At 47.3% G+C, this 27,618-nt stretch overlaps 1 protein-coding gene across 1 annotated transcript in view; it reads left to right on the top strand.

The window, feature by feature from the left end:
- Positions 1 to 27,618, top strand: part of LOC144117161 (phosrestin-2-like) — a 451,116-nt gene that overhangs the window by 209,926 nt on the left and 213,572 nt on the right. Inside the window, exon 3 of the mRNA XM_077651226.1 lies at positions 5,746 to 5,793. Coding sequence (XP_077507352.1) covers positions 5,746 to 5,793 — 48 coding nt within the window. The remainder of the gene's footprint in view (positions 1 to 5,745; positions 5,794 to 27,618) is intronic.

Here is a 27,618-nt window from a genome sequence, read left to right as displayed (position 1 = left end):
TTCTACAAACCAAAGCTTCGGAAGGGAATAACAGAAAGTAAACCCAAGTACATGCGCCACCGTCATTCCCCCACGTCATTTCGGTAAGCACGCGTTCCCCGTTCCCGGAACGGTCGCAAGCGTAAGCGCTTTCTCAGAAATGCATCCTTTTGAATTACCCCGCGGCATTTCAGTGGCATTAGCAGTCCACTCTTAGAAACGGAACAGCAGCAACGGCGACAGTACGATAACCATAATGATGACGCTCAAAAATGCGAAACCTTTTAGCTGCATGGCATACAAGCAGCTCATATCAGCAACGCAGGCCCTGCGCCGGCTATAGCAGAGTCCTTGAAACACTCTGTCCATGGTAATGAGGCACAGCTTTTTAACCAAGGAAATGAACGACTGAATGCTTTTTCGACTTATTTTTTTACCGATGTTCCTAGCTGCAGTACGGCGAATTTTTAATACCTTTAGAAAATAAGCATAAAAATTCATTTCTCGTTGTTTCTGAAACGGGTCTGATGGTCCTCGTTAGAAGCACTGGCTGATATTGGGTGACGCAACGCTCTCAGCGAAAGTACAGTTACACCCATTCTCTGCGGCCCGCGCCCATTCGTTTACATTTAAAATTAAGAGTACTGAGCTAAAAGGTTTCAGAGCTACTTCGTCGCAGCTATGTCATTAACAGCAAAAACCACTGTACAGCACTCGCTGACACTCGGAGTCCTTTGAATCGAAGGTATACCGTATAGATCACTCTTATTATGTTATCTGATTAAGATGAAAGCGTAACCTTTGCAAGAGGTTCCAGTAATTAATTTCTTTCTCTCGTTTATAGTAGCGCGACTAGAGGCACGCCTAAGGAATTGTCCCCATCAGCAAAAGTGTGTGTGTGTTGGGGGGGGGGGGGGGGTGTATATGAAGCCACAGGATCACTTCGGCTAAGTCAGAGTGCGCAAAGGAGAGCTGAGCGAGGTCAACGAAGTATCATTCAATCAGTTTTCACTCATCGGTCCGCGAATGTTACACCTGCTGCAAGTAGGAGGTAGCTCATCACACGGTTGCCAAGCGCCTGCGGGAATTGGCAACGAAGGATAAATAAGAGGAGCGGGGATGGGGGCGGGTGCACCCTGCTGAAAAGAACACAACTGCGATTCGTGTCCTCCGTGTTCGGCCTGCGTAACCCTGATGGGCATTTGTGTTCCTTTCCTCCTCTGCTTCGGGCGCAGAGAGCTCTCTCGGAAGACGTATGAGGTTCCAGTGGAGGCACGCTCCGTGGGATGAGGAAGCCTGGACGCGTGCGGAGGGACGACAAAAAGCCTAAGCGGCTTTTTATGAAGGAAGATTTATGGCCTCTTGCGCATTACGCGCTACTGCCAACGACACGCTCCCTGCAGAGACAAAAGAGAAATGCGCTCGCTCTTCCGGCCCTGCTTGAGATTACCCCTTTTGTGTCGTTATTTTTTGTGTGCCTTTCTTTCCGAGTCTCGTATGCCTGCCACACGGCCCTTTTATTGCCGCGGAAGCGACTGTACCTATATGAACCGCGCTGTACCCAAGATTTCCTTTATTGCGTCTCCAACTGTCAGGAAAAGGGCAGAGGAAGGTTTAGTCCAGCCCCGCAGCGCTGCGCTGGCCGAGAAGCCACGAAAAATCCTGTATACTCGCTCGCAATGTATACTTACTCACTTTTTTTGTTTTAGTTTCTTCTTCTCGGGAAATAATTAACTCGTTATTTTTTTGTACCTTCTGTTGGGATCTCAGCCTGTCGACAGCACTGTGGGACAAAGCATTACCATAATAGAGCTCAAACGTGTGCCCTATGACCGTATTTCTTTGCCGCTTTAGCTGTGTAACTCCCAGGCAAAGGTAATGTCGGATGGTAGTTGTGGTCTCTTAGCATTTCGTGCTTACTCGCCCCTACTATGCAAGAGTGAAAAAGCGATATGTGCAGTCTCACGCCTTAAGCGCAATTAGAGCTATGAGGGATGCCGTAGTGGAGGCTTCCGAGTTAACTTTCGCCATACGGTGCTCTTTAACGCACACTGACATTGCGTTGCGCTGCCAACGGGCGTTTTTGCATTGCACCTCTATCGAAAGGTGGCCGTAATTTGATCCTTCATTCTTGGCGCCAGCAGCCGAATGTCAAAATCACTCAGCCACTGCGGCTGTTTATGTAACAGGGAGGTAGGTTTTATAGCGGTACATAATTTCTGCATAATTAAGACTAGCACATCTGTATACTTTCTGAACGTCTAAAAAGAATAAAACTACGCACACACACTCGGGTGCATGCACTAAATCAACGGAAAATTTTTAAACCCTTCCTTTTACGTTACACCCGTTGTAATTTGCGATTGTTTTGTCGATAGTACACTCCTTTGCAGTGAGTGACCTCACAGCAGACCTTAGACATCTCAGGTTTCTGTACTTTTCACTTTTCACTGGGAAATCGATTGGGAACAGCGGTTTATGTAGCAGTGGAAAAGATCTGACAATCTTTTGCGCGCATCGACGAATGTTGCTGATATTTGTACAGTCTCCTTGCCTTACGAGTTACGTCGGACGTTCCAGAGTTAAACATGCCAACAAGTTGCGATTTTCAAAACCATACTAGGTTACTGCGTTCCTCACTCACCAGATGCTTAGCTTTTTCACTATCATACTAATACGGGTTGTTCTGTCCTTAAGTTTAGACAAAGGAGTGATACGCATGTCACTTTTGTTTTTTTCTCTTGCTTTGATGCAGGATCCGCTCTTCTGTCACTATATGTGAGGGTAATGAAAATGATCGAATTGCTCTCTTCTGCAACACGCACACGCATGCGTTGTGTACGTGTGTGATTTCTTAGTATAAATGAAGCTTCACTAGCTAAAGGCGCCTGCGTGCTTCGTTACTTTGCGTCCGCCGAGCGACGAGTGAATCCGGAGCTCGGTAGTGGTTTCGATGGGCCGTTCGCCAAGAATATTTACGTCCGTGTCTACCCAAGAAGACACGCCACCGCGCGTGCTTCCGACGATCAGAGCAGCGTGCGTGACGGTTTTAGCACCTCAAGAACAGAGCCGAGAAGTCCCAGGGAACCCGAGCGCATTTCTGCAGCAGCTTGCTTGGGCGTCAATGGCTGCCTCCAAGTGGCCCTTGTTCACACGATGGCGAAGAGGTGAACGATAACGGAAATGCGCAATATACAGAGGATTCTCTCTTTTCTAAGCTATCGCTAATGCCGCTTCACCTCTTCTCACTTGAAATTCCCCTCTAGTAGCCTAGTGGAAGCACACAGCGCGCGTAAGGTTGTATCACTCTTTCTGTGACTGACCTCAAAGCCGCCAGCATAATGAATTTGTAGTGTCGCTTGTAGACAAGAAGAGGAGGTGATGTTTTCGCATTTATAGCTAGTGCGAGGAGCAGTCAGCTGTTATAGTTGCTCATGAATAAGGAGCAGTTGGACGCCTGTAAAGTTGAACGCTGTTTCCCGAGATCTGTGCGAGTGAATTTCCGCACTCGCTGCTCTGTGCACAGCTGACCGGGGCTAAACGTCATGGACTACGCACTACCCGTGCTTTAGTTCCAGGGCATATTTGGAAAAGCACACAGGTTTCTTAACCAAATGTTTTACAAACAGGGGCGCATAGAGTCTTCCCATTGGCAGTTGATCTTGGCGTGTCTGCCCGAAAAAGAACGGTTCGATAACCACACAAGGCCTTTTTATCACGGGCGCCCCCTCTTTCTTTCCTTTTTTGCGTCAAGCCAGCCAGTGATGCAAATGTAAAAGGCACTGTACCGGAGGGCTGGCCCCAAAACTTTCGAAAACGAGTAGTTCTCACATTTCCAGTGTGTGTGTGTGTGTGTGTGTGTGTGTGTGTGTGTGTGTGTGTGTGTGTGTGTGTGTGTGTGTGTGTGTGTGTGTGTGTGTGTGTGTGTGTGTGTGTGTGTGTGTGTGTGTGTGTGTGTGTGTGTGTGTGTGTGTGTGTGTGTGTGTGTGTGTGTGTGTGTGTGTGTGTGTGTGTGTGTGTGTGTGTGTGTGTGTGTGTGTGTGTGTGTGTGTGTGTGTGTGTGTGTGTGTGTGTGTGTGTGTGTGTGTGTGTGTGTGTGTGTGTGTGTGTGTGTGTGTGTGTGTGTGTGTGTGTGTGTGTGTGTGTGTGTGTGTGTGTGTGTGTGTGTGTGTGTGTGTGTGTGTGTGTGTGTGTGTTGCGGGTGGGGGTACGGGCGCGCTCGCGCGTGCGAGCCACGGTAATTTCCTCTCTGATTTATGAACATACGAGCGTTTACAAACACACGCAGGAAAGATGTAGCCAAAAAATGTGCTACTGTACGCGTTGCACACGGACGTCGTTGTTGGTTTATATATGACTGAGAAACAAGCTGATCAAACGAACGGCATACACGAACGCATACATGAATTTGACGGTTCACGACGTTCATTCTTGAACATCGTCGCATAGCGTAGGGAAAAAGTGTTAAATTAGGAAAGCGCTGAATAAAATACGCGATATCACCATTCCACGCCAAGAGTACGCCACTCAGCAGCGGCTGCTTGAGCGAATGCGCTAGCCGGGGTCGTCGAAGGCATGTCGAAAATTGAGTCAGCGAGCCCTTTCAACTCATGTCAGTGAAAGGTCAGTTGGGCTCTTTGCAGGCAATAATTTGGAGTGCGCTCTTCCATATAATTATAACTATGAAGCAAGCATCGCTGGTAATTGTCGAGATTCAAGGCGCCGTCTTTGTCGCCAAGCTTATTGACGTAAAAACTAGAGGTTCAAGTGGCTTGACTGCTAAATTTTGGGCTAATGCATTCAAAATTTCACCTTTTTCTACGTGCATTTTAAATTCGTTTACGCGGTAATCGCATTGGATCAATTATTCTCTAAAGCTCATCAGCGAGTTCTGGGGCTGCTACAAAGGAGGCATGACAAAATAGAAGCATGCCATTAGCACTTTGTCGGAGCTGTTCTTTCTCTGGTGTTGTAATGAATTACTCCTTTGCGTTTAGGGTTAGAAAGTTAAGAACTACAAGAATTGAATGCAAGTTTCACCGCACCAGCTTAAAATTAAATAACGTATGTAGTGTGTTGAATGAATGAGGAAATTGTGTTGTTTTATTTATATCTCTAGACTGTCGCGGGTTACGCAAGCAGAAGCAGCAAAAAACGTAAGTATGCTTTGGCGGAACAGAAATCAAGCCAGGCCAGCGGCTTTTTATCTGAACCAAAGCCCGAAAGCAGAAAAATAAATTTTCGCTTTTCCGCATGCATGTTTAATGAATAAGCTTAGACTATCAACTGTTACTTTCTTCTATTTACTGGAGTGTAAGCCCAAAAAGGCGGATGATTCATTCACTGTCGTTGTTCATGCAATACAGGCAATGCGGTGTATGGTATGATGCTAGTTTCCGGACTGCATTTTGCTATTAGTCAAACAGCTAATTGCCACTGTTTTTCGCTGTACAACACCGGCGCTAAACTTTTCAGGGTTGATGAGATTTCTTTTAAGGGAAAGTAGGCTCCACAATGAAGGTATTATCAGGGCATACAAGCAAGAAAGCCAGCTGGACACGTCTGTCAAAGGGTATCGGGAAAACAACGAGGGAAACGAAGCCTCGTGTCAATTCTTTTTGTTTTTTGCCGAGCCTTTAATCTTAAATGAGTTCGCGCAACATGTCGAGAGCACACCAAATGCGATTCACTTGCATTGTTTCTACAAAGCGGCACCTCCGAGATGCCGGGTTTTGCTTTATTTCTTTTCTTTTTTTGTTTTTGCAGCACCAAGGAGGGTGCATTGACGGCGGTGACGTCGTCAGCAAGGACATTGTAAGCATACAATACTTTCACTGCATGTTTGGTGCTCGATACCTCATCCCTGACGCACGATCTCCGACGCTGCACATACCCGCATAGTGCAACCCTGGTTCACGTTGACCACGTGATCTCCATGCACTAACCACTGTTCAAACCGACTCCCTTATTATCGCCGCCACGCTTTCCCCGCTGCAATCTTCGAAAGAGGAATCGAGAGCAGGAAATTTTGACAAGGTAAGTTGCTGGGCGAGTTGGTTTCGATGTTCCGTGACTACCGCGCAATAAACGGGGCGTAGAAGAAGGACACAGGCAGGGACACAACACAGCGCTGTTTGTGAACTTTCTTGCATAGAATTTTGTGGAATTTCTCGCATAGAAAGCTGCACGCTTCTTGTGATACTCCAATCACCTTTATCGCTTGACCTTTCAACGCTGTTCACCCGGCTGTTACTGCAAATGCACTGCACTCCTCGTGGTTAAACGGCACCATATTCACAGTGCACGACACGTCCTGGTCTGTGCATGAACTTTACAAGGATGCGCTGTCTGTGTGGACGCAAGCATGCAGCTCCTCTTTCCCCCTCTATTTAGGGAATTATTACTGCGGATTCTTTCCTATCCTTGCGTTCACGGATAACCAGTTGCGTCACCGCAACCGGATAGCACTAGTAATTTTATTTACATTAAAAAAACTTTCAGATTTGACGTTTCCGGTTCCCAATCACTCGATGGTTTTCGGCGCACTCGCTTAGGGTTTCAGATTCAAGACGCCGGTATTTCACGATATTTAGAAGTTCATCGCCCACTGCAAACGCTCATCGTGCATTCGTGTACTTTTGGCGCTTCCTGCACGCAGGAAACGAGTGCCAATTTTGACAAAAATGAAATTTACGCATCAGCAGTACAACTTTTCTTTTTATTACTCTAGAGCGGTGTTCCAGAAAATTGGATATTCATCTGTAAGCAAAAGAACAAAGCAGCAATTTTCACTCTGTGACAAAAAGCCTGCTACTGGCGTCTCTGCATAATGGCCAGAGCAAAGAAACGCTTTTGTCACTTTTACTCACATTTACTTATTTTTACTCCCGCTGTACTAGCAGAGTATACTTGGAAGTGGTTCCTTTAGACATTGCTCAGGTGCTCGAGCACCAGAGACTTTACTTCGTTTTGAGCGTACGTTTGGGATGACTTGGCGGCTACTTATTTCATCGTATGCCCATGGGGGGTCCTGCTGAGACTTGCTTCCTCTAGAAGACTAATCTACTACACATACTGTGTGGTGGCCATAGCAAAGAAGTGACTTTAGTCCTAGGCCGAAATTTGCGGAGCAGAGGGCGACGTGGGCAAATCTCTCCCAGACGGGCTAATTCCCGAAACAGCTCTTGGAAGGCTTGCAGACGCAGAGGAAGAAAGTGAGCTGGTTCTAGGACTTGCTGGATGCGGCTTTGCTTGAAACTCCCAGTCCTTTTCTCAGATTTTTTGTGTGGGTCTCGCTAGGTTCTTAGGCAGGTAGCCACGAACGACAGCTCAATCTACCTCATTTCCTTTCAAAGGATAACCAAACTTCGGCTAATTCAGGACAGATGGATGAACAGGATGAGAGGGCATTTATTGTTCCTCGCCACTCGTATACTGGGCCATATACCGCTGCCACTCATTCAAGGTTTCATGCGATTGGCCATGCGGGCCTGGGTCAACTGAACTCAGTACAGTGGCACCCAGCGGTGTTGCCCGCCTCCTCCGCCCCAGACTCATCGGTGCTCGCGGCCTTCAGGTTTCGACTTCCAAGTGTCCTAACGACTCGACTACAGCAGGGTAGTATGGCAGACTTCTTACGCTCTGTGTACACCGGCGTCAAAAGTATACGGGGCACGCCAGTTTCGAAAAAAGTGAATTCCGTCCCCGCCATTGCATATAACCTAAGGTAAAAATGCGGAGCCTGCGCTTCTGTGTTGGAACACGCCAGAATGCCTCTAATTTTCGGTCTGTTGATATAGACACCAGCAGTCTATATATTCGCCTAGACGTTCAGTTTTGTGTATATTGACATCTATATTGTCCATCAAATGCATCCTTTTCTCAAGATGGCAGCGCACTGTTTTGATGCAAGAAATGAAACGTCATGCAGTCTTCGTCTTTATGGCCGCAAACCACAGCGACTCATAAATTGCCACATTCCTGAACATGGCAGTCTTTCCCTTACAAGGCTCGGAACGAACTCATGTCCTCTGATTGTGATGTGGTATCTGTGGCTAAGAGAAAAAGCACGCACTCAGCAGTCAGGTGTCGTCAGAATGCCTGATTTTCTCCGGCAGTTGCAAGCCATCGTGAGTGATGACTCGAGCATGCTCGTGCATGCAGCTGTTTTCGAAGCTCGATGGAATCAGTTATTGTCGCCGGTAACAGCTTCATAGAATATTTTTTAAAATAAACAGCAACAGAAACAGTTCCCAAAATTTGTAGGAAATATGTCTATTTTTGTCTGATATATGGCTCTGTACCTGAAGTCGGCATCTCTTTCTCGAATACCGCGCGCACCAGATAGATATTTTTTTAGCGAAAAAAGTTCCCCTAAGCTTTTGGTGCCGGGTGTACCATAGGCGTTAACCCAAAACGCTAACAGGAAAACGTTACCGCCACCAGAACAACACAGAGATCTTAGCTGCTAGAGAAGAAATACACGCAGGATCCATTCACAATTCCACACAGCGGTCTTAGCGCCATCTAAGTGGATACCAAACGCCCTAATAGTCAGTCTGCCTCGAATAACATCTTGTTTTGCTGATCCCGTTTTTAACTCTCGTTCGCGCATAATTCGACGCTGACACTACATCGGTTTGGCGCTGTACGTCTCTAACTTGAATTTACGCGTCCAATGTCACTATACTACCAGCGCGAAGAGCGAACGTGCGTCCACAAGAGAGCCACGTAGGCTTCTATTACAGACCTTCTAAAGCGAATAATAAGTGGCAATACGACACTGGGATGACTTAGCCATAAAGTGGGCTGCGAAAATCCGCGCAGCTAGTTTTCGGTTCTGTGGTTCGGTTTTGTTGTCTACACTGGACGCGACGTTCTTGCGTGCAGAGCACCCCAAGAGGGACAAGGCACAAGGTACAAGGGCGATGTATTTGTCCTTTCAGCAGCGTCCCAACAACGCGAACACCGATGAAAGCGTGGTGCACGCACTGGCTATGTTTTGTGTTACGATGATGGCGGGAACTGCGTCACTGAAAAGCCACGCATGCGGCCCTCGTACGACCACAAACGCTCACGGGGCTCCAGAAAGAAACAAGGGGCTTTCGTCAGCATCCCGGCTGCGTTGAAGTATGCCTGCTCAACGTTCAGCCACCTCATAATATAGTAGCCTTATAGCGTGAGACTATGGGCCGCGTCGATGCGATATTGAGGTTTCTGCGTTGCTGGATGCTTCAGGGGCCGTGTGCCTACTTTAACGCTGCCGCATGACGTATCTTTTCGTTGTCAAAAGCCAACATGATTATTGGCGAACTATCGGCGAATAAGTGTGATGAGATATGCTCTTTACCAGTTTTTGAACTACATACCGCCCTTATGCTTAATCATCGTTGTTGTTTTTAAGTCTCGTTGCATTTTTTCCATTTGAAAAACTTGTCTAAATTGTTGAGGACATCTTAATTAGCTCAAAAAAAACTTCTTTTTTCCAGGATACATTTTTCACTGCGGTTTGATGTGCTCTCGACTTTCCGAGGTGGCTGTGACTGCGTCGCATAAAAACGGCTGATATATTTTGGCTTAAAACAATCTTTCAGCTCCCGCACCGCCACGGTTCCATTCAATAAGGTATTCTGAGATTGCTTAACTCAAGGTGACGTCACCAACCTTCTTTGATTTTTGCCTTTTCTAGCGCTCACATTAAGTGTCTCCAACAGCGCTTAGCCGGAGATGAAGCTCCACCAGTAAATGTCGCGAAACACGAGTAAAAAGATGAAAGCAATGAGACAGCGTTTATCAGAGCCTCATTATACTATTTGGACACCAAGCGAACAAGGTACGTTGTGCATAAAATTGATCGAATTCGATCTATGCAGGGCTGACATGCGACGTACACGCAACGTCTCTTGATAGCGTGTATGCCTCTGATGTGGAGACATGCTTTCGTAGGCGATGCCGATGGCCCCAAAGCACGCACTGTGTGCTCGCAAGACGGTAAAAAAAAATTTGCCAAGTTCGCTTTCGCTGCTCAAAATGACCTCGCAAGCAAGCGCTTTACATAAACCGGCCCGCTTCGAGCGCACAGTATTTGCGTGTTGCTGGGAGACGCAAAGGCAGAAGCGCAAACATGTGAAATGCACTTGCCGCAGCACGGCCACAAATCATCAGTTTGGAAAGCGCAAAAGCGGAACTTCAGATTTCACAACGCTCCATCTCCTCCAAGATAGCACACACGTGAGTGCACGGTCACGCAAGGAGCAGGACCGGAGCAGTGTGCACTTGACGTGAGAATATGCTTGTACGTAGTGCACGGCCGAATGTGTATGAATTGCAGAAAAAGCCACCTCTTAGCAGAGTATCAAAGTAAAAAAAGCGAATTGAGCATAACCAATGGAGAGGAGAGATGTGCGCGGTAAAACATATAATGCTGTAAGATCGAACAGAAACGCTTGCCATGTTTTGTAGCCCGTAGAGAGACAGCAACTTAAAAAATAGAGACAGAGATTCTAAAAGAAAGAAAAAAAGAAGAGAGTGCAGTTCTCACTACTACGCTGAAGAATCAGTTGCGTTTGAGCACAATAAGAATAACTACCGATGACGTCCACAATAGGCTCAGACCAGCAGAATTGGTAGATAAGAGCTGCGCCTTCGTTACGTGACGTTCGGTGGCTGCCGAAGTTTTTATTTGGAGACCTCCCGTGCTTGCACGAAAGCTTCCAACAAGAGATGCAAGCAATTCATGCCTCTTTCTTGTAATTAAATGCGAAGAGAACGTTTCGAATTTTAATCTGCAAATTAACGTGAGAGCCGGTGCAAACAGAAGAACATTGCGGAATCTCTTTAATCATGCGCAAAATTTCCATGAACTTTTAACTACAGGCATAAAATCTGAATACCCTACTCTATTATGGGGATTCTGTCACCACTGTGCAACCAATTAGATACCAAGGTCACCCGTCGCGGTTGCTCAGTGGTTATGCGTTCGCTGCCGATCACAAGGAGGCCGTGGTTTCTGTGTTCGGATGGAGGCGAAATACAAAAAACACCCCTGTACTGTGCAGCGTCAAGGCACGATAAAGAATCACTGGTGATCAACAAAAAAAAAAAACTCGGAGCCCTCCACTACGCCGTCTTTGAAAGCCTATGTGCAACTTTAGGGCCATACCATGTCATAGCATGCCACACCACACCATGTTACACCATGCCACACCACACACTACACCACACCGACATCACACCATATACCACGCCCACACCACACCACACACCACACAACACCACACCATACACCACCCCACACCACACAACACACGCACCACACCAAAGCATACTAGAATAATGATTGTTTTTAAAGTGTGAAGATAACTTGCACTGCAGATTGCGTAGTTGAAAACAGGGTGGGTGCTCGGCGGTTCAGAAATAAAGTTCTGAGGAAATTGGTGGAAGCCTCTTAGTCATTTACAGTGCTGTTAAGCGCGTTCTTAATTCAGCCAGCACCTCATCGCAGTGCCTATAAAAGTAGAGGGTTCCCTCAGAGAGAACGCTGCGGGTATCGACGGAAGCGTGCTGTTGCCTCTCCTCAGACCACATGGGCCTCCATCCAGTGCTGCGTTTCTCCTCATGTCTGCGCTACTTGGTTGCCACTCTTCGGTCCACGGAAGGGCTGGAGTCGCTCGCAGTGGGTGCGTTAATTGCGTTACTCGAGCGGTCGCTGGAATTGCTTGCATTATTCACAGCCGCAATCCCCACGGAGCTTTGCTCAAGCCCGGGATGTTCGTCTTAGAGGGTCTGAAACAAAACCCCGGGAGCACCCTGGGCGCAACGAAGTAGCCCAGCCTGCCAAGCCGGGTTGCCGCAATCCAACTGAGCCTCTCTGAGCCAGAGCCGCGCCGTGAAACACACGTGCGCTCGCCTCACGCGGCCGTCACGCGCTGTTAGGCGGGAAGCGCGTCCAGATGGTAAATGAGCACAGCTAGAAGAACTGAGAGCCGCTCTGATTAAGTGGGCGTCTTTGATACCACTACACTCACCTGATGCATTCCCAGCGACGCAAAATTGTTGCTCCTGGAGTTTGTATCACCGCGCGCAGCGTCGTGAAGACCTGCTATACCTGCATATGATGCAGTTAATAAAAATTTGCCATTGAAACAGCAGTAAAGTTTTATTAAACACTGCGAGTAGTGCTTGCCCTATTATTATTATTTCTTAAATTGTTTAGAAGCAAGTATCCATCACAAAATATTTTATTCCTCGTCAAAAACCATATCAAGCTAAAAAGTGTCCCTTTCATCTAGCTTACAACGCGCCAAGAATAATATTATGCCGTTCTTCTTTGAGATGATCATTTCGTATAATTTTTTGAGATATTCCAAAAAATCTTCTAATAATGTAGCCTTGTTCAGTGGCGATCTCTGGGTAGGAATGCATGTGAGGCGTCGTGCTCATATCATTTGAATTATTTTTTCTCTCGAAGAAGAGAACTTGCATGTAAAAGATGATCCTTTAAACAAATACATTGTGTAGCTAAAATATACTTTGCCACCCGTAGTTCACTCAGATTAACGCTCAGGTTGAGGAGCGCCCTGCCAATGCTGAAGTTAGGGCGCATTCTTATGGTTGAGAGAGCGGCAGAGATGTGACACTTCAGTAAAGTTCTCTCTTTCATTGCTACTGATGCCACGCACTAATGTCTCTCGTGTTCTTCGCTGAACGCTTTAGGGCATTTGTTTGAATAAACTGTGCCAAACCAAGTGTTGACAACTGACTGAATGTTTGTTATCGTATAAAGGGAGCTAGCATAGAAAGAGTTACATGGCAAAAAGGACGCAAATATTTTCTGCACTGAAACATAAAGAACAGCACGCTGAAGAGAGCAGCCGCACTATACATCGGTGACACGGTGCTCTTATTCTAATGAAGTGTCCAGCAAAAGCCGATAACTGTATGCACGAGAGAACAGCAGCAACCACAGCAACTTAAACTGTATAGTCTAAATAGATCAGAAGACAGTGCCACATAACAAATATATGTGCTCCACTCCCAATACTAGATGAATGAAGGATTAACGGCAGCGATGCGCACGTTTAGGTACCAAGCCATTGCGTTCTTATTGCATGCTCTAACTGCGGATAAACACAAAGCAGGTTTACTACCATATCCTCTATGTGTCGGTTTTTTGCCTACGCATCTTCGCCTACGTTACCAGACATGCGGGACAGCCACCTAGTTAACCTGTTTTGCCACCCCCTGGCGCATGGTAAGGAACTAAGGGATGTGTTTTGCCTGAAAATAAAGTCATAGGGCGGTTACGAATTTTTAACGCGAACGGCCCAGCGTTAGCTGGCTTGAGTGGATGCTGTAATAAGGCACAGCAGCGGTGGCCTAGTGGTTAGGCCATCCGCCTCGTATTCCGGAGGTGCTGGGAGGTGCGAAGAGGGCTGGGTGGGAGGGGCTGGACCGAATATCGAAGCTAAATTTTTAGTTTTTGCTGGTTTACTTGTGGGTGCTGGGCTCATGGGTGGGAGACGCATTTTTACCGGTGAATGGGTGGTGGTAGTGGTTTTTTTTTATTAAAATAATAGTAAAAAGGAAGGAAAAGATTCCGGTGGATGCCAGGAGGTGCATTTTCACCGGTGAGCTATGCTGACGGCGCCCCGACAGGCATTCCTGTAGGGTCATTATACTTCAGCGACAATCATCCGAGCTCATCTTCATGGTCTTCAGTCATCAGAGATTATTTTCGTCGACTTTCTCTTTCTCTGCGATCGGCTAGGAATGGGGACGCATTAGGTGCTGGAGAGGGGAGACATACTGGAGATAGGTGCTGGGAGGTGAGGGAGGTGCTGGGTGCCGGTGGGCTGCCCCGGTGTGTGCAGCCCGTGGTTACCCTTGTGGTGGGATGTGCGGACGCCGCCGTCGCCGCATTTCTTAACAAGCTAAAGCAGCTAATGCTGTAAAAAACCCGCGGCGGAAGCAAATGTTAGACCATAGGACCTCTTGATCCGCTCGGTGCAGCGTTAGACAATTCCTCTGCGACGCGATATATGAGGTAGTACGTGCGAACACATTGGCGTTTAACGCTGTACGACGTAAAATTGGGTAAGCTTCTGAAAACGTAAGTTTATAACAATTTTCATCTTTGTCTCAACAAACATGGTATCACCAAATATAAAGTCCAGCCCCTAGTCTATTTTCTCCTTGTGGAATAAATTGATTCTTCAGGAGTCGTGCTTCTCCCATCTTAAACGGCTATAAATTTTGCATCTATTTCCATAAATGCTCAATATATAAACTTTGACTGCTGTTGGAACAAAGGTTAGGCGATGCATCGAGATGCGGCCTCCTCTGACATGTGCGGGAAGTCACCGAGAACCTCGATCCTCTGCAAAACGGGACTTCTTCCATCGAAGCGCCGAAGGCCGCAAGGCTTAGCGGTGCTGCCTAGAAGTTGTCCATTATTCCTGACAACGAGCTCTCTAAAGCCCAGAGATGGACCTCTTCTCTCCGGTTTCCGTAGCACGCTAGCACATGTGAAACAATCCTCTTCGCAGGATATCACATCCCACCGGTGCACCCCCCTCAGCTACCGCGAGAAGTGTAAAAAGGAGCGCTGGGCAGCCCCTCGCGGCTACGCTGATTCATTCATTCTTTCCTCGCCGGCGCCTCGCCGTGGCCGAGGGCGACGCCCGAGTGCGGAAAGGTGAGCTATCATCGCGCTTATGAAAACGCATGAGCGAAGTAGACGGAAGAAGAAAGGAAAGGGGGCTAAGCCGCCGCTACTTACCAAAGCCGGGCGTCATCTTCCACACGCGCAAACTCGGGAGAGAAGTCGACGACAGGCGCTCAACTGAGCCCCGTTCCTTAACGAGATTAGCGGAGGTAAAAACACCAGATACCTTGTCGCTAAATAATTGAATTTTCAAGCGTGCGTCCTCGGTCTCTTCGCGGGTATACCTCGGGCTCTAGCGGCGAGTCTCGCGTTGGTGCCACCTTAAAAATAAACTCTGGAACGGACCGGTGCACGCCACTGAACGAAGTTGGCGCATGGTGCAGATTTTTAATTCAACAAGGTCTGACACTTTGCGTAACACTGCTGGGTTGCTCAACTCTCTAGTCGTATTTTTTTTGTGTGTCCCGCAAAAAGAGATAGCCCTCTGGAGCAACCCAGAGCGGGCTTCTGGAAGGTGCCACGTTCTTCGCTTTGGGCAAGTTTCTGTGGTTTTGTTGCGGCGTTAAACGAACGCTACATGTAGTTTGCCGAATGTACTGTGCCAAGTACTCAGCGTTGAAAAATTTGTTCTCGATATATACAACTGAAAATTCTTATGTGCAGTCGTGCAGCCTCGTTCGGGGTAAAACAGTATATTCGAAAAGGAGAAATGTGTCTGTGGGTGTGCCTCGTGAGAAAAAAAACTGGCTGTCTTGTCTTGTATTTATCCGAAGCTTTTCGAGTACTCAGATCAAAATATTTGACACCTGCTTCGCTGGGCCAAATGCGATCCCGCAGCGCTCAACAGGTCTGGACAAACTCGCGAGCCTCTGGATTAGATGACCGGGGCAGACGCCCACTGCATTATACGCCTCGTACGCTCGAGCTTCATTTGTTTCATTTTGGATGATTCGCAACCGGACAGCCTCTTAAACAGCTGTTTTATAAAAAAAAATATTAACACAACTATCATTGGTATATCAGCTGCAGTCACAGCAGATTTGTTTACATATGCAGATATTACAAAAAACGCATCTCCCATTCGTTGCGTCGAAATAATAGGATAGGATTTGCTATTCCAAAGCAGCGGCATGTTCATTAATAATATGGCCGTTTATCTCAAGCCGATATCGGACATTCACCACGAAAAGTTATCCATGTAAAAGTGTGTAATCAAACCGATTGATGAAGCTCCGCAAATACGTTTCAGGCTTTTCTAACCTTAAAACGTTCGGTATAACGCCTTTATCAAGTAAAGGTTGGTGCGGTCATAACGTTTCTTACTTGAAGCATCATGGTACCCTGGCGTCGTTGACAGGTGTTTCCTACGTTTTCGGCCATTTTACTTTTAACACTGAAATGTTTTAATGTGAAAGCACTACATAACATGGTTCCTACCAAAAATCGTGTGTGAAGCCTCTGAGTAACTCGGGTAAGCTCGGGTAAGATCGGGGGAGCGTCGCGTCAGCTGTAGCCAATGGGAGGGTGACCATAAAGGTGGCTTTGGCACCCTCAAGGTCTCTTGCTTTCGCACCTTTCAAGCAAGGGGTGCTGCTTTCTCACATGTACTCGCTTTTACTATGTTAAAACCCTACCACTTTTTAAAAGCGTACTCATACCCACGCAAAGTACTTCCCTCCATACGATACTATTTCATTCGCTTGCTGTAAATTACCAAACTTTTTCAGCGTTCACTTCTCTTCCAAACTCATCTATTCCAAAAAAACCAATAAAATGCTTGGTGCTCTCAACTCTATAGCTTTTCTAGTTATGTACATTCTCTTCCCCTTCGAGCACTAAAAAAAATTTGATACTGCGCTAGAATAATAAACCTGTGCTTAAGTGCACATGCGCTGAAGTAAGTCAGTCCTGAAAATTTTATCCCAACTGGACAAGCTTTTCAAGTTTAAGCTTTTATTTTTTCTCATTTCACCTTAAGCTGTTTACTATACTGTATAACAAACTATGAAACACACTTATAAAAATTAACTATGGCTTGAACAGTGCCATCTGTCACTGAACAGTGGCACCCGACACTAGTTACGTGCACTGGAGGGGCTGCTTTTCCTGCATGCTTTCAAAGGTACATGTATTTTCGCACGATGCAGATAGATTTCATCGAGCCACAGCGGCGAAAGTAATCGCGTTCTCGATATTCCAAAAACTGATATGGGGTTTACTAACGGCCGGCTACAAATCTCTAATTTCAACTAGACGCTTAACTCTAATAGTTTTCTGGCGTCTGCCAACCCTGGCAATACTATGCCGCAAAAGCTATGTTTTTGCCTCAATTTTTTTTTATTTTTGAAAACTACCTAGTCTTCCTTGTAACACCCGGTATGTAGCGAGCGAGAGGTCAGGTAAGTAAAAAGAGGCATTCTGCTGTTTTATTCAGCACTCATAATGCTTTTGTGTGCCAAAGTACTTCCTGAGTTTTTATTAGGCCTCACCGAATTTTTCCCCCTTTCATCGTCAGTCTGCCAAAACCCTACCTAAAGTCTCAAGGTGGAAAGGAGCTCTCGCGCCATTTGATTGAATGAAAGCCACAGTGAATACCACTCACAGTTCGTATGGTCGAACATCGTGAGCACACAAGCGACATCATTCGTAGCCCACAAGAAAGCCCTCGTGTCTCGAGCCTACTCTATTATATCTACCTTTCCTTCTCTTTCCGCAAATCTCAATAAACATCGGTCGTTTGTGCCATTGAGGCATGTGACACATTTGGCGGCCTGAACGTCGCAAAGTTGCATCAAGGCGGACAAACAGAACGCAGCCTTGACGAATATTTCGACACCGATGGATGCTGGACGAGCAAAATGAGAAGGGCGCTGTGCTAAAGGTACCGCCCGCATATCCCAGCCGACGGCGAAGTAAAGTGGGGCAACTGAACTAAATAATGCAATACAAATATGTAAAAGTTTTTGGTATAAAACATTCAAACACAACCTCCATGTTAGAACGACGATCCTTCTTGCCCTTCGCTTCGGTTCAGCATCCAGAAACTTGTGACATTGCACCCCAAGCATAAATTACTGCGTGTGGCCCGTACAGCAACCATACTTTCATTTCCGTAAACTTGTCTGTCAAATGTAAAATAATGGATTCGTTCGCATAGCACTTCCGTTCTCAGCTCCTTTAGGAATACCTGGGTGCCTGGGACAGATTTACGTATTTTCCAGTGTATTATCAACAGCATCGTTACGATCTAACGAGCACTTCGTGCCTGTACAGGCTGTGGGACGCGAGTGCGCACCGGCAGCGAACTACTATGGTGCGGTGTGAAGTTAAACTAGCCAGCGTTCAGGTCACGCGACTGGAGTTTTTTCCGGTTTCTGCGGGATTAAGCATCCATATTGATACTATAAGATGTTATCATGCAAAAATTAAGCGAAACAGGCTCCGTTGACGCAGCTACTCCGGCAGCAAACCACATGTGATATCGCATACAAGTCCAAAAAGATGCTGATTATAGATGACTGAATGCCATGTCCCCGCTCCCGACTGAACTACAAGATCTGGTGAAGGATGCTGAAGGCGCAGTTGTCCACAAAACAAAAAGCTGGAAAAAGAATCAAAACAGAACGCGAACATTCGGGCCGGCTTCTACGAAGTTTTGCGCGCTGAGAAGTGCCGTTGAGTGGTCCACCCGTCGCTCTCCGTTTGAATTTCGCTGAGCAGCGCGTCTCACTCCAAACGGTCTTCATTACTGCAAAGGCCCGGGCGAGCGCGCCTCTGCAGGGGGTCAGTTTTACCGCCGCCGCTGACGCCCAGGCTCTTTTCCGCCAAATGACGCACGTGTGGCTTGTCGCCCAGCAACGGCGCTCTTCTGGGGTTGAGGGGCAGGAGGGGAGAGGGGGGGCTGTTTTTTTTCTTCTTCGGCTTGTTTTCTTTCTTCTCTCTGTAGCCGTCACAGTTGTCAAAACGCTGGCCACCTTCGTGCCCCGCACTCGTGCAGCCGTTCATCCTGCACATTCGGGTATGGCTTAATTTTGGTCCAATAAACTACCGGATCCCTGAAAGGCAACGAGGCACAGCGTCACTTACCCGCCACTGCAATATCGCTGTCATTACTGCGTGCGACGGACACTCTTGCTTGCGAACTCCCGTCGTCGCATATTATCGCTGCTCCCGCCTTTCTTACAGCCTTCGTCTGTTCCACTGTTGCCTCGGTGTCGTCATTGCTACCCCCCCCCCCCCCCACAAACTTTTTTTTCTTCCTCCGGTAGCAGACGCTGTAACATGAACCACGCCGCGTTGCGTGCACAGTGGTGTTCAGTGGGTCAGCGAACGGCTGGTTAGTATGTTCGGGCCTTGGTAAGGATTGGGGATAGCGTCTCTGTCTTGAGCAAGCCGAGCTGCATTTTAGAAAAGTGCGGTCGGCGCGTCGTCTTGTGCATTTCGAGTTTTTTCTCGACCGACACGCGGCAGCAGAACGTACACTTCGTTAAAACCTACTGCCTGTTGATCGGCACTGCGGGATGCAGACATTTTGGAACAGGGTGGATGCAGCTGGCAAAGGATAGGGTTAATTGGAGAGACATGGGAGAGGCCTTTGCCCTGCAGTGGGTGTAGTAAAGCTGATGATGATGATGATGATGATGATGATGATGATGATGATGATGATGATGATGATGATGATGATGATGATGATGATGATGATGATGATGCTGCTGCTGCTGATGATGATGATGATGATGATGATGATGATGATGATGATGATGATGATGATGATGATCTTTAACTGTGAAGTAGCGATTTGTGCTCTGCTCACCATGCAATAGCTCTGCTCGTGTTGTCTGATAGAGTACTTTTGTGTACGTTGAGTTTATATTTTCACTGCAACAGCCTTTGATTTACAGAAGATAACAGAAGAAAAATGATCGAGGGAAAATTTTGATATCAATCGGCTGTGCAAGTACTTTTTCACGCTACCCTTTTTTTTGTCGTTTTTTTTTATTATACCTTTTCACTGCAGTGCACCACAAGAAAACGTTCATTTATTTTTAATGTTTCCAGTATTCTTCCCAAATCCTTCCACAGCATCATCTACTTGACGTGTGCATTAGTGAGCATTGAACTCTATTGAAAGTGTTTATCGTGTCGTAGGCTCCACTATAATATCGGTTTTTTTTTTCGATGTGGATAATGCATGAACTAAAGAGTGTAAAAGAACCAACTAGGCATTGCAATTGCGACATGGCCATTCAGTCTGCTACAGTGCTGGGAAAGAAGGCGCAAAGACATATACCGTAACAGCTTTATGAACCAAACAGTGCCAATTAAGAGTAAAGATTAAGAGCACTTATAAATGCCGCCACCTTCATTTTGTAGCTAGGTCGTTAGCGCTGTGGAAACATTCAGTAACGAAGCCACGATTCCATAGGTTCTCTCCGTCATCAGTTTTTCTGCGAGAGGAAGGCCAACGTGAACATTAAGAGAATTTCTGTGCGTGCGTGCCCGAGCTGTCTTCGGGGCTAAACGGCGTGACAGTGAGTGCTTGTTCTTAATTTTGTCATCTAGATCTCTGCAGAGAAAGGGAAAAAATTTCATGGGGGGGGGCACATAATCAGTGATTGTGTATGGAGAAGCGGCAGCGTAGAGCCTCACTGTAAGCCCTTATGCAGTACCACATTGTAGGCGTTGCACTGAAACTTTGCGCAGAGTTCATTTCATTTTATAGACGCCCATGCATGATTCGGTTGACAGTTCAACTCCCTATTTATGTCTTACTCAAGCTTCAACTAGCAGTTCTGTGCTATACCTGACACAGATTCGAATTCAAACTAGTCCCGCACTTGCTCGAAAATTAAGGGGCCCTACAATCTTTTCGCCAGAAAAGATTGTAGATTCACGGCGGAAGAGGGTGCGTCCTTTCTCGGGGTGTATTATACATGTATATAAGACAAGACCTTCCGATTCATAATGCTAGATCAGAAATCCCTCTTCAAACTAATTCCAATTCATATTCTATCCCAAATCCAATTCTAGTGCGATTCTATTCACTTCCTTCACAAATCGCAAGGTGTGACGACGCCGACGGCGGACGCCGGGTCCTTGCTTCAACGAGGCCTTTAAGCAGTCGCATAACAACTGCGTGTCCTGTAAAGCTGTAGGCTCTAAGAGAAACGGCGTGGGCGCCGCAACTAAAGATAACCTCATCCTTTCCAGCATGGCGCATCATAGCTTGTGATTTCACTCATGAATAAACAGTTGGAAATCTGTGCCCGTGGTGTCGTTTTTATTTCTGTCTCCTGTCCTGTCGTACTCTCGCAGTCCTACTTTTTTATTGGAACCAACTAACTTCAGTGATGCTGTATAGACCTTGCGTCTTTTTCTTAAGTGATTCACGCATGAATATTTCTGACGAATTGAAATGCTGAGGGAAGGGAAAAAACTGAAGACGCGTTGAAAGGATGACGCACTCATGCAACCTAAACTGCCCCTGCAAGTAAAAACAAAGCCGGGCGCTAACTATTATTTCAGCTCAGCGCCGTGTTGTTGTACCGTACTGTTGCCTAGTACCGTTGCCTCTTCCCGTGCTGTGTTAAAGCAGTACCTCATTAATAAAACAAAAATAAAATCTACAAAAAAGCATATTGAACTGCCGACACTGAAACATGAAGCTCATGAGCAGAGCTTGTTTTCAGAATGCGCCTATGCGAACGCACTGCACGAAAAAAAATTTATTCAAATCATTTTTCACCAAAAAATACGAAGCTACCGCACTATTTTGCTTTTTTTGTTTTTGTCTGTCTGTTGGAGGAAAACAAGTTTCAAATCATTTTTCTTTATTCTTTCCTGTGTAAGCAGATAAACTATTTTGTATCCCCCAGGTCGCTAGAGAGAGGCTTGAAAACTAACTGTTTATCCGTGAAGCTCACTAGTGATTTGTGTATTGTCGCAACCCCTCTTATTTACTGCGTCACAAAATTTCTAGCGTCAATAAATTCGCCGATAAACAGAGGTAACACGCTCAGCTAGACTATTACCGACCGCATAAACCAAAACAGCAGACAGGCAGCAATATAAAAGAGGGGCAAGAGCGGCGCGTCTCAGCAACGCCGCGCAGAGGACGCGCGCTCCGAAGAAGGGTTTCAAATTCAAGCCGCTTCGCGTACGCTCCTTGTCGCCGGCCGCCCGAGCGTGGCGTGCGAGGGGGCGATAACCCGTGATGGGCGTAATATCTGACAGGGACCAACTCGCAGCGCGACGAAAAGATTGAGAAGAAGAATGAAAAGAGCGAGGAGCAAAAGGATCCAAGCGCCGCGTTGCTTCGCTGGAAGCAAGAGTGGCGCGGACAGGGTTGAACGCCACGTCGCGGCAGCTTCAAGCCAGTGCCCTTGTATATAAGTGCAGTCCGCTGTAATAAATCGCCGCTGGTGATAGAGCGATGCTCTCTCGCTCCTCTAGACGGGATCCTTTCCCGGTCACTTTGGCCGCGACTGGCCACAGTACCGGCAGCGAAGGCAGCCGTGTACGTCGCCTGCAGCCTCTTGGACTCACATTTTATGTGCTCTGCGGAAGAGTGGTCTGTTACGCGCCGGCAAGCTTCGCACACAACGTCACGGACGCTTCCATCCCTGCGCGCTCCTTGCCGCGGCTAGCGTGATGTCAATCTTGATCAGTGCAGCGTGGGCTTGGTGTCAGCGCGCTGAAGTCGACAGTCCGAGCCCGCTTTGCGCGCAACAGCCTTCGCCGCAGATGTAAACAACGCTTCTTCGACATACTTTCCAGTACTCGTGGAACTTCAAAGGCATGGCTTGTACCTGTAGCAGTCTGCTGTGTTCTGATTCGGAGCTTGACGCTGTGGCATCAGCGTTTGCGTCGAAGCGGGTGCGCAATCTCTTTGGAGAAGCCTATGCGCCCTCCTTTTGAAAGCGGCGATACGGAAAGGCTGCATTTCGTCGGCGGCTAGAGGCTAGCGGCATTATCAAATGCAAATATGGGAGTCGCAAAAAAGACGAATACCGCTACATCTATTTGTCAGGACGAGTAAGCCATTTACCGGCCAGCTGAGCAGAAACGTAGGCGGCTGCGGCTCGGCCTGGGGCGCAGCTCAAAGTGGTATAACTGTCGCGTGCTGGAGATCACGCTGTGCTCTATACGCCAAAACACTCCATTACTTCGACTCTTTCTCTAGTCCTCCTTTCATACCCTCTTGTTTCTTTTCCTCCTAACCATTTATTATTGTTCTTATTGAATATCGCTTCATTCCCTTGACAGCTCGACACCAGCCAACTGCGTGGGTCCCACAACCGCTCCGCCCCGAAGAGTTAACGCTAACTATTGGAGAGACGTGGAAACTTGAATATGTGTTCAGTGTGCCTGCACACTGATAATCCGGTAGAGATCGATAGGAGTAGAGGGCGTCTGGGCTAGAAGTACAAGTGGTTTTCCTGGGCCCGTCCGTCCGTGCACGGCCGGTAAGCATTGGTCGGGGCTCAGTTCTAGAGGGTAAGCGACAAATGGAAAAGCTGGACGAAGGCAGACGCAGCGAGAGAGAAACAATGTTGGTACCTAGAGCGTGGGCGGCTGGTGCAGGCGTGAAGCGAATGCGTGTGGGGCGAGGCACGTTGAGTGGTGGGAACACGTGAGTCTGGATCCCTCTTCGCGTTAAACCACCAGCGAGGCCCGAAGGAAATCGCTCGTAGAAGCTAATCCTCAGGTCTTGTGGCGACGTCTGCAGCTTATGCTGCAGCTTAGCCGTTGGGTTTCCTCGAACATAGCGCGCATGAGTTGGAGCTTCACGCGAGATGTGTGTTTTCGAGTGCCGCATGGGCAGGGATTGTTGTTCTGTGTGTAGCATTCCGAAGGTTAACACTGCGAACGCCATTAAGATTCGATGAAACGTGCTGGTTGAAAAGCCTTACAAAGCAAATAATTTTTCTCATCGCACGTATTACCAATAAATATTCATTCAGCTCTCATGAGAACAGCTAATCTTATTCACTCAGGCATCATGAGATAGTCTTTAATGGTACACGCCGTTGGGTGCTAAAGTCTCGTCCAGAAATCTCTAATCCATATTAAGCCATCACGGTGGCTCTCTGGCTATGGTGCTCGGCTGCTTACCCCACAGATGTGGGTTCCATCCGTGCAGCGGCGGTCGCATTTCAATGGAGGTGAAATGCCAGAGACCGGTGTTATTCGCGATATCAGTGCCCTTGAAGAACCGCAGTTGGTCGCAATTATCCGGAGCCCGCCACTACGGCGTTCCTCATAGCCTGAGTCGCTTTGGGACGTTGAACACCATAAAATCAGTCTAATCATCATTCACCTGGCTCTTGGGAAGGAGTGCGCCTTCTCTGTCTTAAACGCTTCAGGTCTGTAAACAGTAAATTCATCTTTAAATTTGGTGTATGCATAACCTGCTTGAACCGTTTATAATCATAGCGGTTCTACCGAAAGGCATTTTTCTCCTATTGGCTTGCAGTTATGCAGTTGTCGACAGTGATCTCAGAGATCTCTCGAATGCGAAATATTGTGCCGTTAGCTGCGAAAGCGTTACAAGCATTGAAAAAGTCCAAATATGTCACACAGCATTTAAAAACTGTCTCTTCTGGCAAAGCGGACTCTCTCTAAACCTTCCTTTCCTAAAGTTTACACAAATCCGTACTACATCTCGCTTTGAGTGTATTGCCTGATGCTTTGAAGAATAGTGGCGTTCCGTGGCCATTCCAGGCAAGCGCATTCGACCCGCACAGTTGGCATAAGTCATTGCAAGTGCATGGTCTGAATGCCCAGACCGTTTCGCGTCACACTTTAATGCGCTTGACACCACAGCTGCCTTCGTGCTGGTATACACGTGCGGGCACCCAGTTGCAGCGGTGTCAGAAAATTTTCGAGCATTTTGTGCTCATTCCTTTTCGGTTCAGTCTTGAAATGGTGCCTTCCCTGGGAGCTCTTAATACTGGGAGACTGTATTTAAAGCATCAGGAGCGGCAGAAGGGGATGGAGGCAAAGGAAGGAAGGAAGGAAAGGGGGGACACAAACGATTTAAGTTTTGTCATTTTCGTTGAGCACAACTCATAACTTATACCGCAACTTTTCTACAAACGATGACTCTCGACTGTAATCGAGCTCCAATAAATGCAATAGCGTTTATGCGCACTGGACGGGCCTCGCATTCTCCAGATTTCGTGTGAGCTCAGCGCGAGATTGCGACAAGCAGAAAAAAAATGTGTCCGATATTGCAGAGAGATTAAATTACAAAGTGAATCGTAGGTTGCATTTTATGAAGGTAGGTTGAAGATTTCGAGCTACCATTGAAATTAATTCAGTCTTTGGCTCCTCGCTGTTGCGCTAGCTCCCAGGTAGCAAGTGCCACGCGCAAACTGCGCGCAGTTTTAAATATTTTAAGAGAAGGCCGAAACAACGGAGCTTAAATGAAGCCTAGATTTTTCGGCGCTCCCTTTTGATGCCTGAATTAAAAATTAAAACGTGAGGCGACAGAAGGAGGTCCACCCCAGACGACGCTCTGCAAGAATCTTGAGCAGCATCCATAGCGAGTTCCTGCTTATTTTCTTCCCGCGTTCCGACGTCGCCTTAGTGCACGCGTATGATCATGTTTAGGGACACTCTACGAAGGTATCGTGGTCGACATGTTGCAAAAGTTCTGAAAGGTGCTTTGAGATATCTGCTGCGGCTTCGTCCTCGCCTCTAACGTTTTCCTTTACGCAAGTTCACTTAAGATAAATGCACCCTGGGCGAGCCTTTGTGTGTTTCACATTCACGTTTCCCGATAGCTGTTCCTGGAAGACCAGCTTGTCCTGATCTCCAGGGGCCAGGCGGCTAGGGAAGCATATGAGTCCCGTGAAGAGGGAACCACTTCCATCGACGGCGTCTAAGAAGACGTCAAGCTCGGCTCAATAAAGTTGTTTCTCTCTCCCCTGTCTTACGTAAGCCTTGAATGGCGTCTCGCGTGAAGAGCTGGAGACTTCTCCTCTGCAGCGGTACAGCGCCATTATAGCCGAAGTGAGTATATAAACCGCCGTACGAAAGCCCTCTACCCGCCCGCCCTTCCCTCCGAACGCTGATATCGCAAGACACTTTCACTTGACAGTAGGTCAAATAATCCTCTAACAATTTATTGTATGAATTCTGCATGCTAAACCTTTTTTTCTTGTGCTACAAAAGACGCTAAAAGTAAAATGCTTCAGTACGTGCACCCACATTTGAAAATGTCTTGATCCGCCGCCTTAGATTGGCTATCGCAGGTTATACCTGTCGTGATACAGGTGAGAACAGGAGCAAGCACGGCAAGAGGTGTTTACTACTGAACCGCTCACTAAACACATTTACGTAGAAGTCGGAACGATTTACAAAAAAAAGGAATCTAGAGACCAGCCCTTCTCTCATCGATACTGATATCGTCGATAGTTAAAAGCTATCCTAAACTTCAACGGTCAGTATTCTTGCCTTGACAGAAGCCGGGGCCCTCAATGCACTGTTGGGGGCTCAGTAGTCCAACACGAATGAAAGCTACCTTAGCAGGGGGCGGTGCCGGCGTAGTGGTGACATGACCGAGGCAGATATCAGGCTACCGCCTCTAAACTGCACGGTGACGGTGGATGGGGTACATGGCCTCTAGCCACCGTAAACGTTTGCAGTGAAAGCGACATAGCCGAAGTGCGATCTTGCATTCACCTACGTGCCAACTAGAATGTAATACAGATGGGCTAGAAAGCGAGTGCCGACAAGGAACCCTGGTGCGGCCGCGTGGTTCAAGTTATCCCGGGAGTGGGTGCTCTCGTGCTTCAAATGAAGACTAAATCACATAGTCGCTGTATAGCCAGCATTGCTAGCTATCCCTGAAACTCGTGTTTAATCGGCAAACACTGTGGTTAACGTACAGCTTTAACAAGACGTGCAATTTCAAGTTTGAGCTCCGCACTGGAAAGAAGGCTTCTGGTAATATGTTATTTAGGCGCAAATCACCAGCCACTTGAACAGAGTTCCAGGAAACAAAGCAAACATCGTATTCATGGAAAAAAGAAGATACGAGGCTGCCAACAAACAGTCCAGCACAGCAACGCCTTATGGCATACGTGTTCTCCTTTCCGGTCTACAACGGGGTCAGAACTTCCGGCTGTTTTTCTGCTTCTATCCTCCTTTTGGACTGATCGTGTCACTTTTCTTTTACTACTCCAAGCAGCGGTGGCTCAGTGCAAGGGTACTCACCTGCTGAGCCCGAGGTCACGGGTTCGATCCCAGCCGCGACGGTCTCGTTTCGATGGAGGCGATACGCAATGCACCCATCTACTGTGCGATGTCAGTGCACTATAAAGAACCGCAGGTGGTCGACATTTATTCGGAGCCCTCCACTATGGTGTCCTGCATAGCACATGTGTCAGTTCGGGGCTATAAACACACCATAGCATACCATACCATACCATTCCATACCATACCATACCATACCATACCATACCATTCCATACAATACCATACCTCTTCACTTACTGCGAAAGCAGTGCTACTTAGTCTTCCCATTAAATCTCATGTCTAAACCCTACAATACAAGCTAGGAGCGCCTAGCTGCCTGCTCTCAAGAAGCACCATTCACCAGCCACATTCCCAACCCACCCGCCTGGCTATGGGGCTACCCACCCGCCCACTTACCGCTACCCTCGAATCACCTACACCATCCAGAAAAGTGCGGCCAATTTTCGTCCACATAACCATCGATAAAAATTATCCCACTTGTGTGAAGCCTTGGCTTGAGTAAAAACATCCAATTAATTACTGAGGGTAAATCCAACTGTTTTCGTCGCTTTCTCGCAGCACATTTCACGATAATTCCGCAACATGTTTTCTCCTGTAAAGTGTGCACCTCCACGTTTGCACTCTTGCTGCAAGGAAGCCATCATGCAGACAGAAGTAAAGGAGGATGAAGTGCTATCGGCGTCAAATGTATCTAGGATGCGCGAATGGCA

This window comes from Amblyomma americanum, chromosome 1 (genome assembly GCF_052857255.1).
Source record: "Amblyomma americanum isolate KBUSLIRL-KWMA chromosome 1, ASM5285725v1, whole genome shotgun sequence".
Lineage (NCBI taxonomy): Eukaryota > Metazoa > Arthropoda > Arachnida > Ixodida > Ixodidae > Amblyomma > Amblyomma americanum.
The sequence above is the reverse complement of the archived record's forward strand: the minus strand, read 5'-3'. Positions and strand labels throughout refer to the sequence as shown.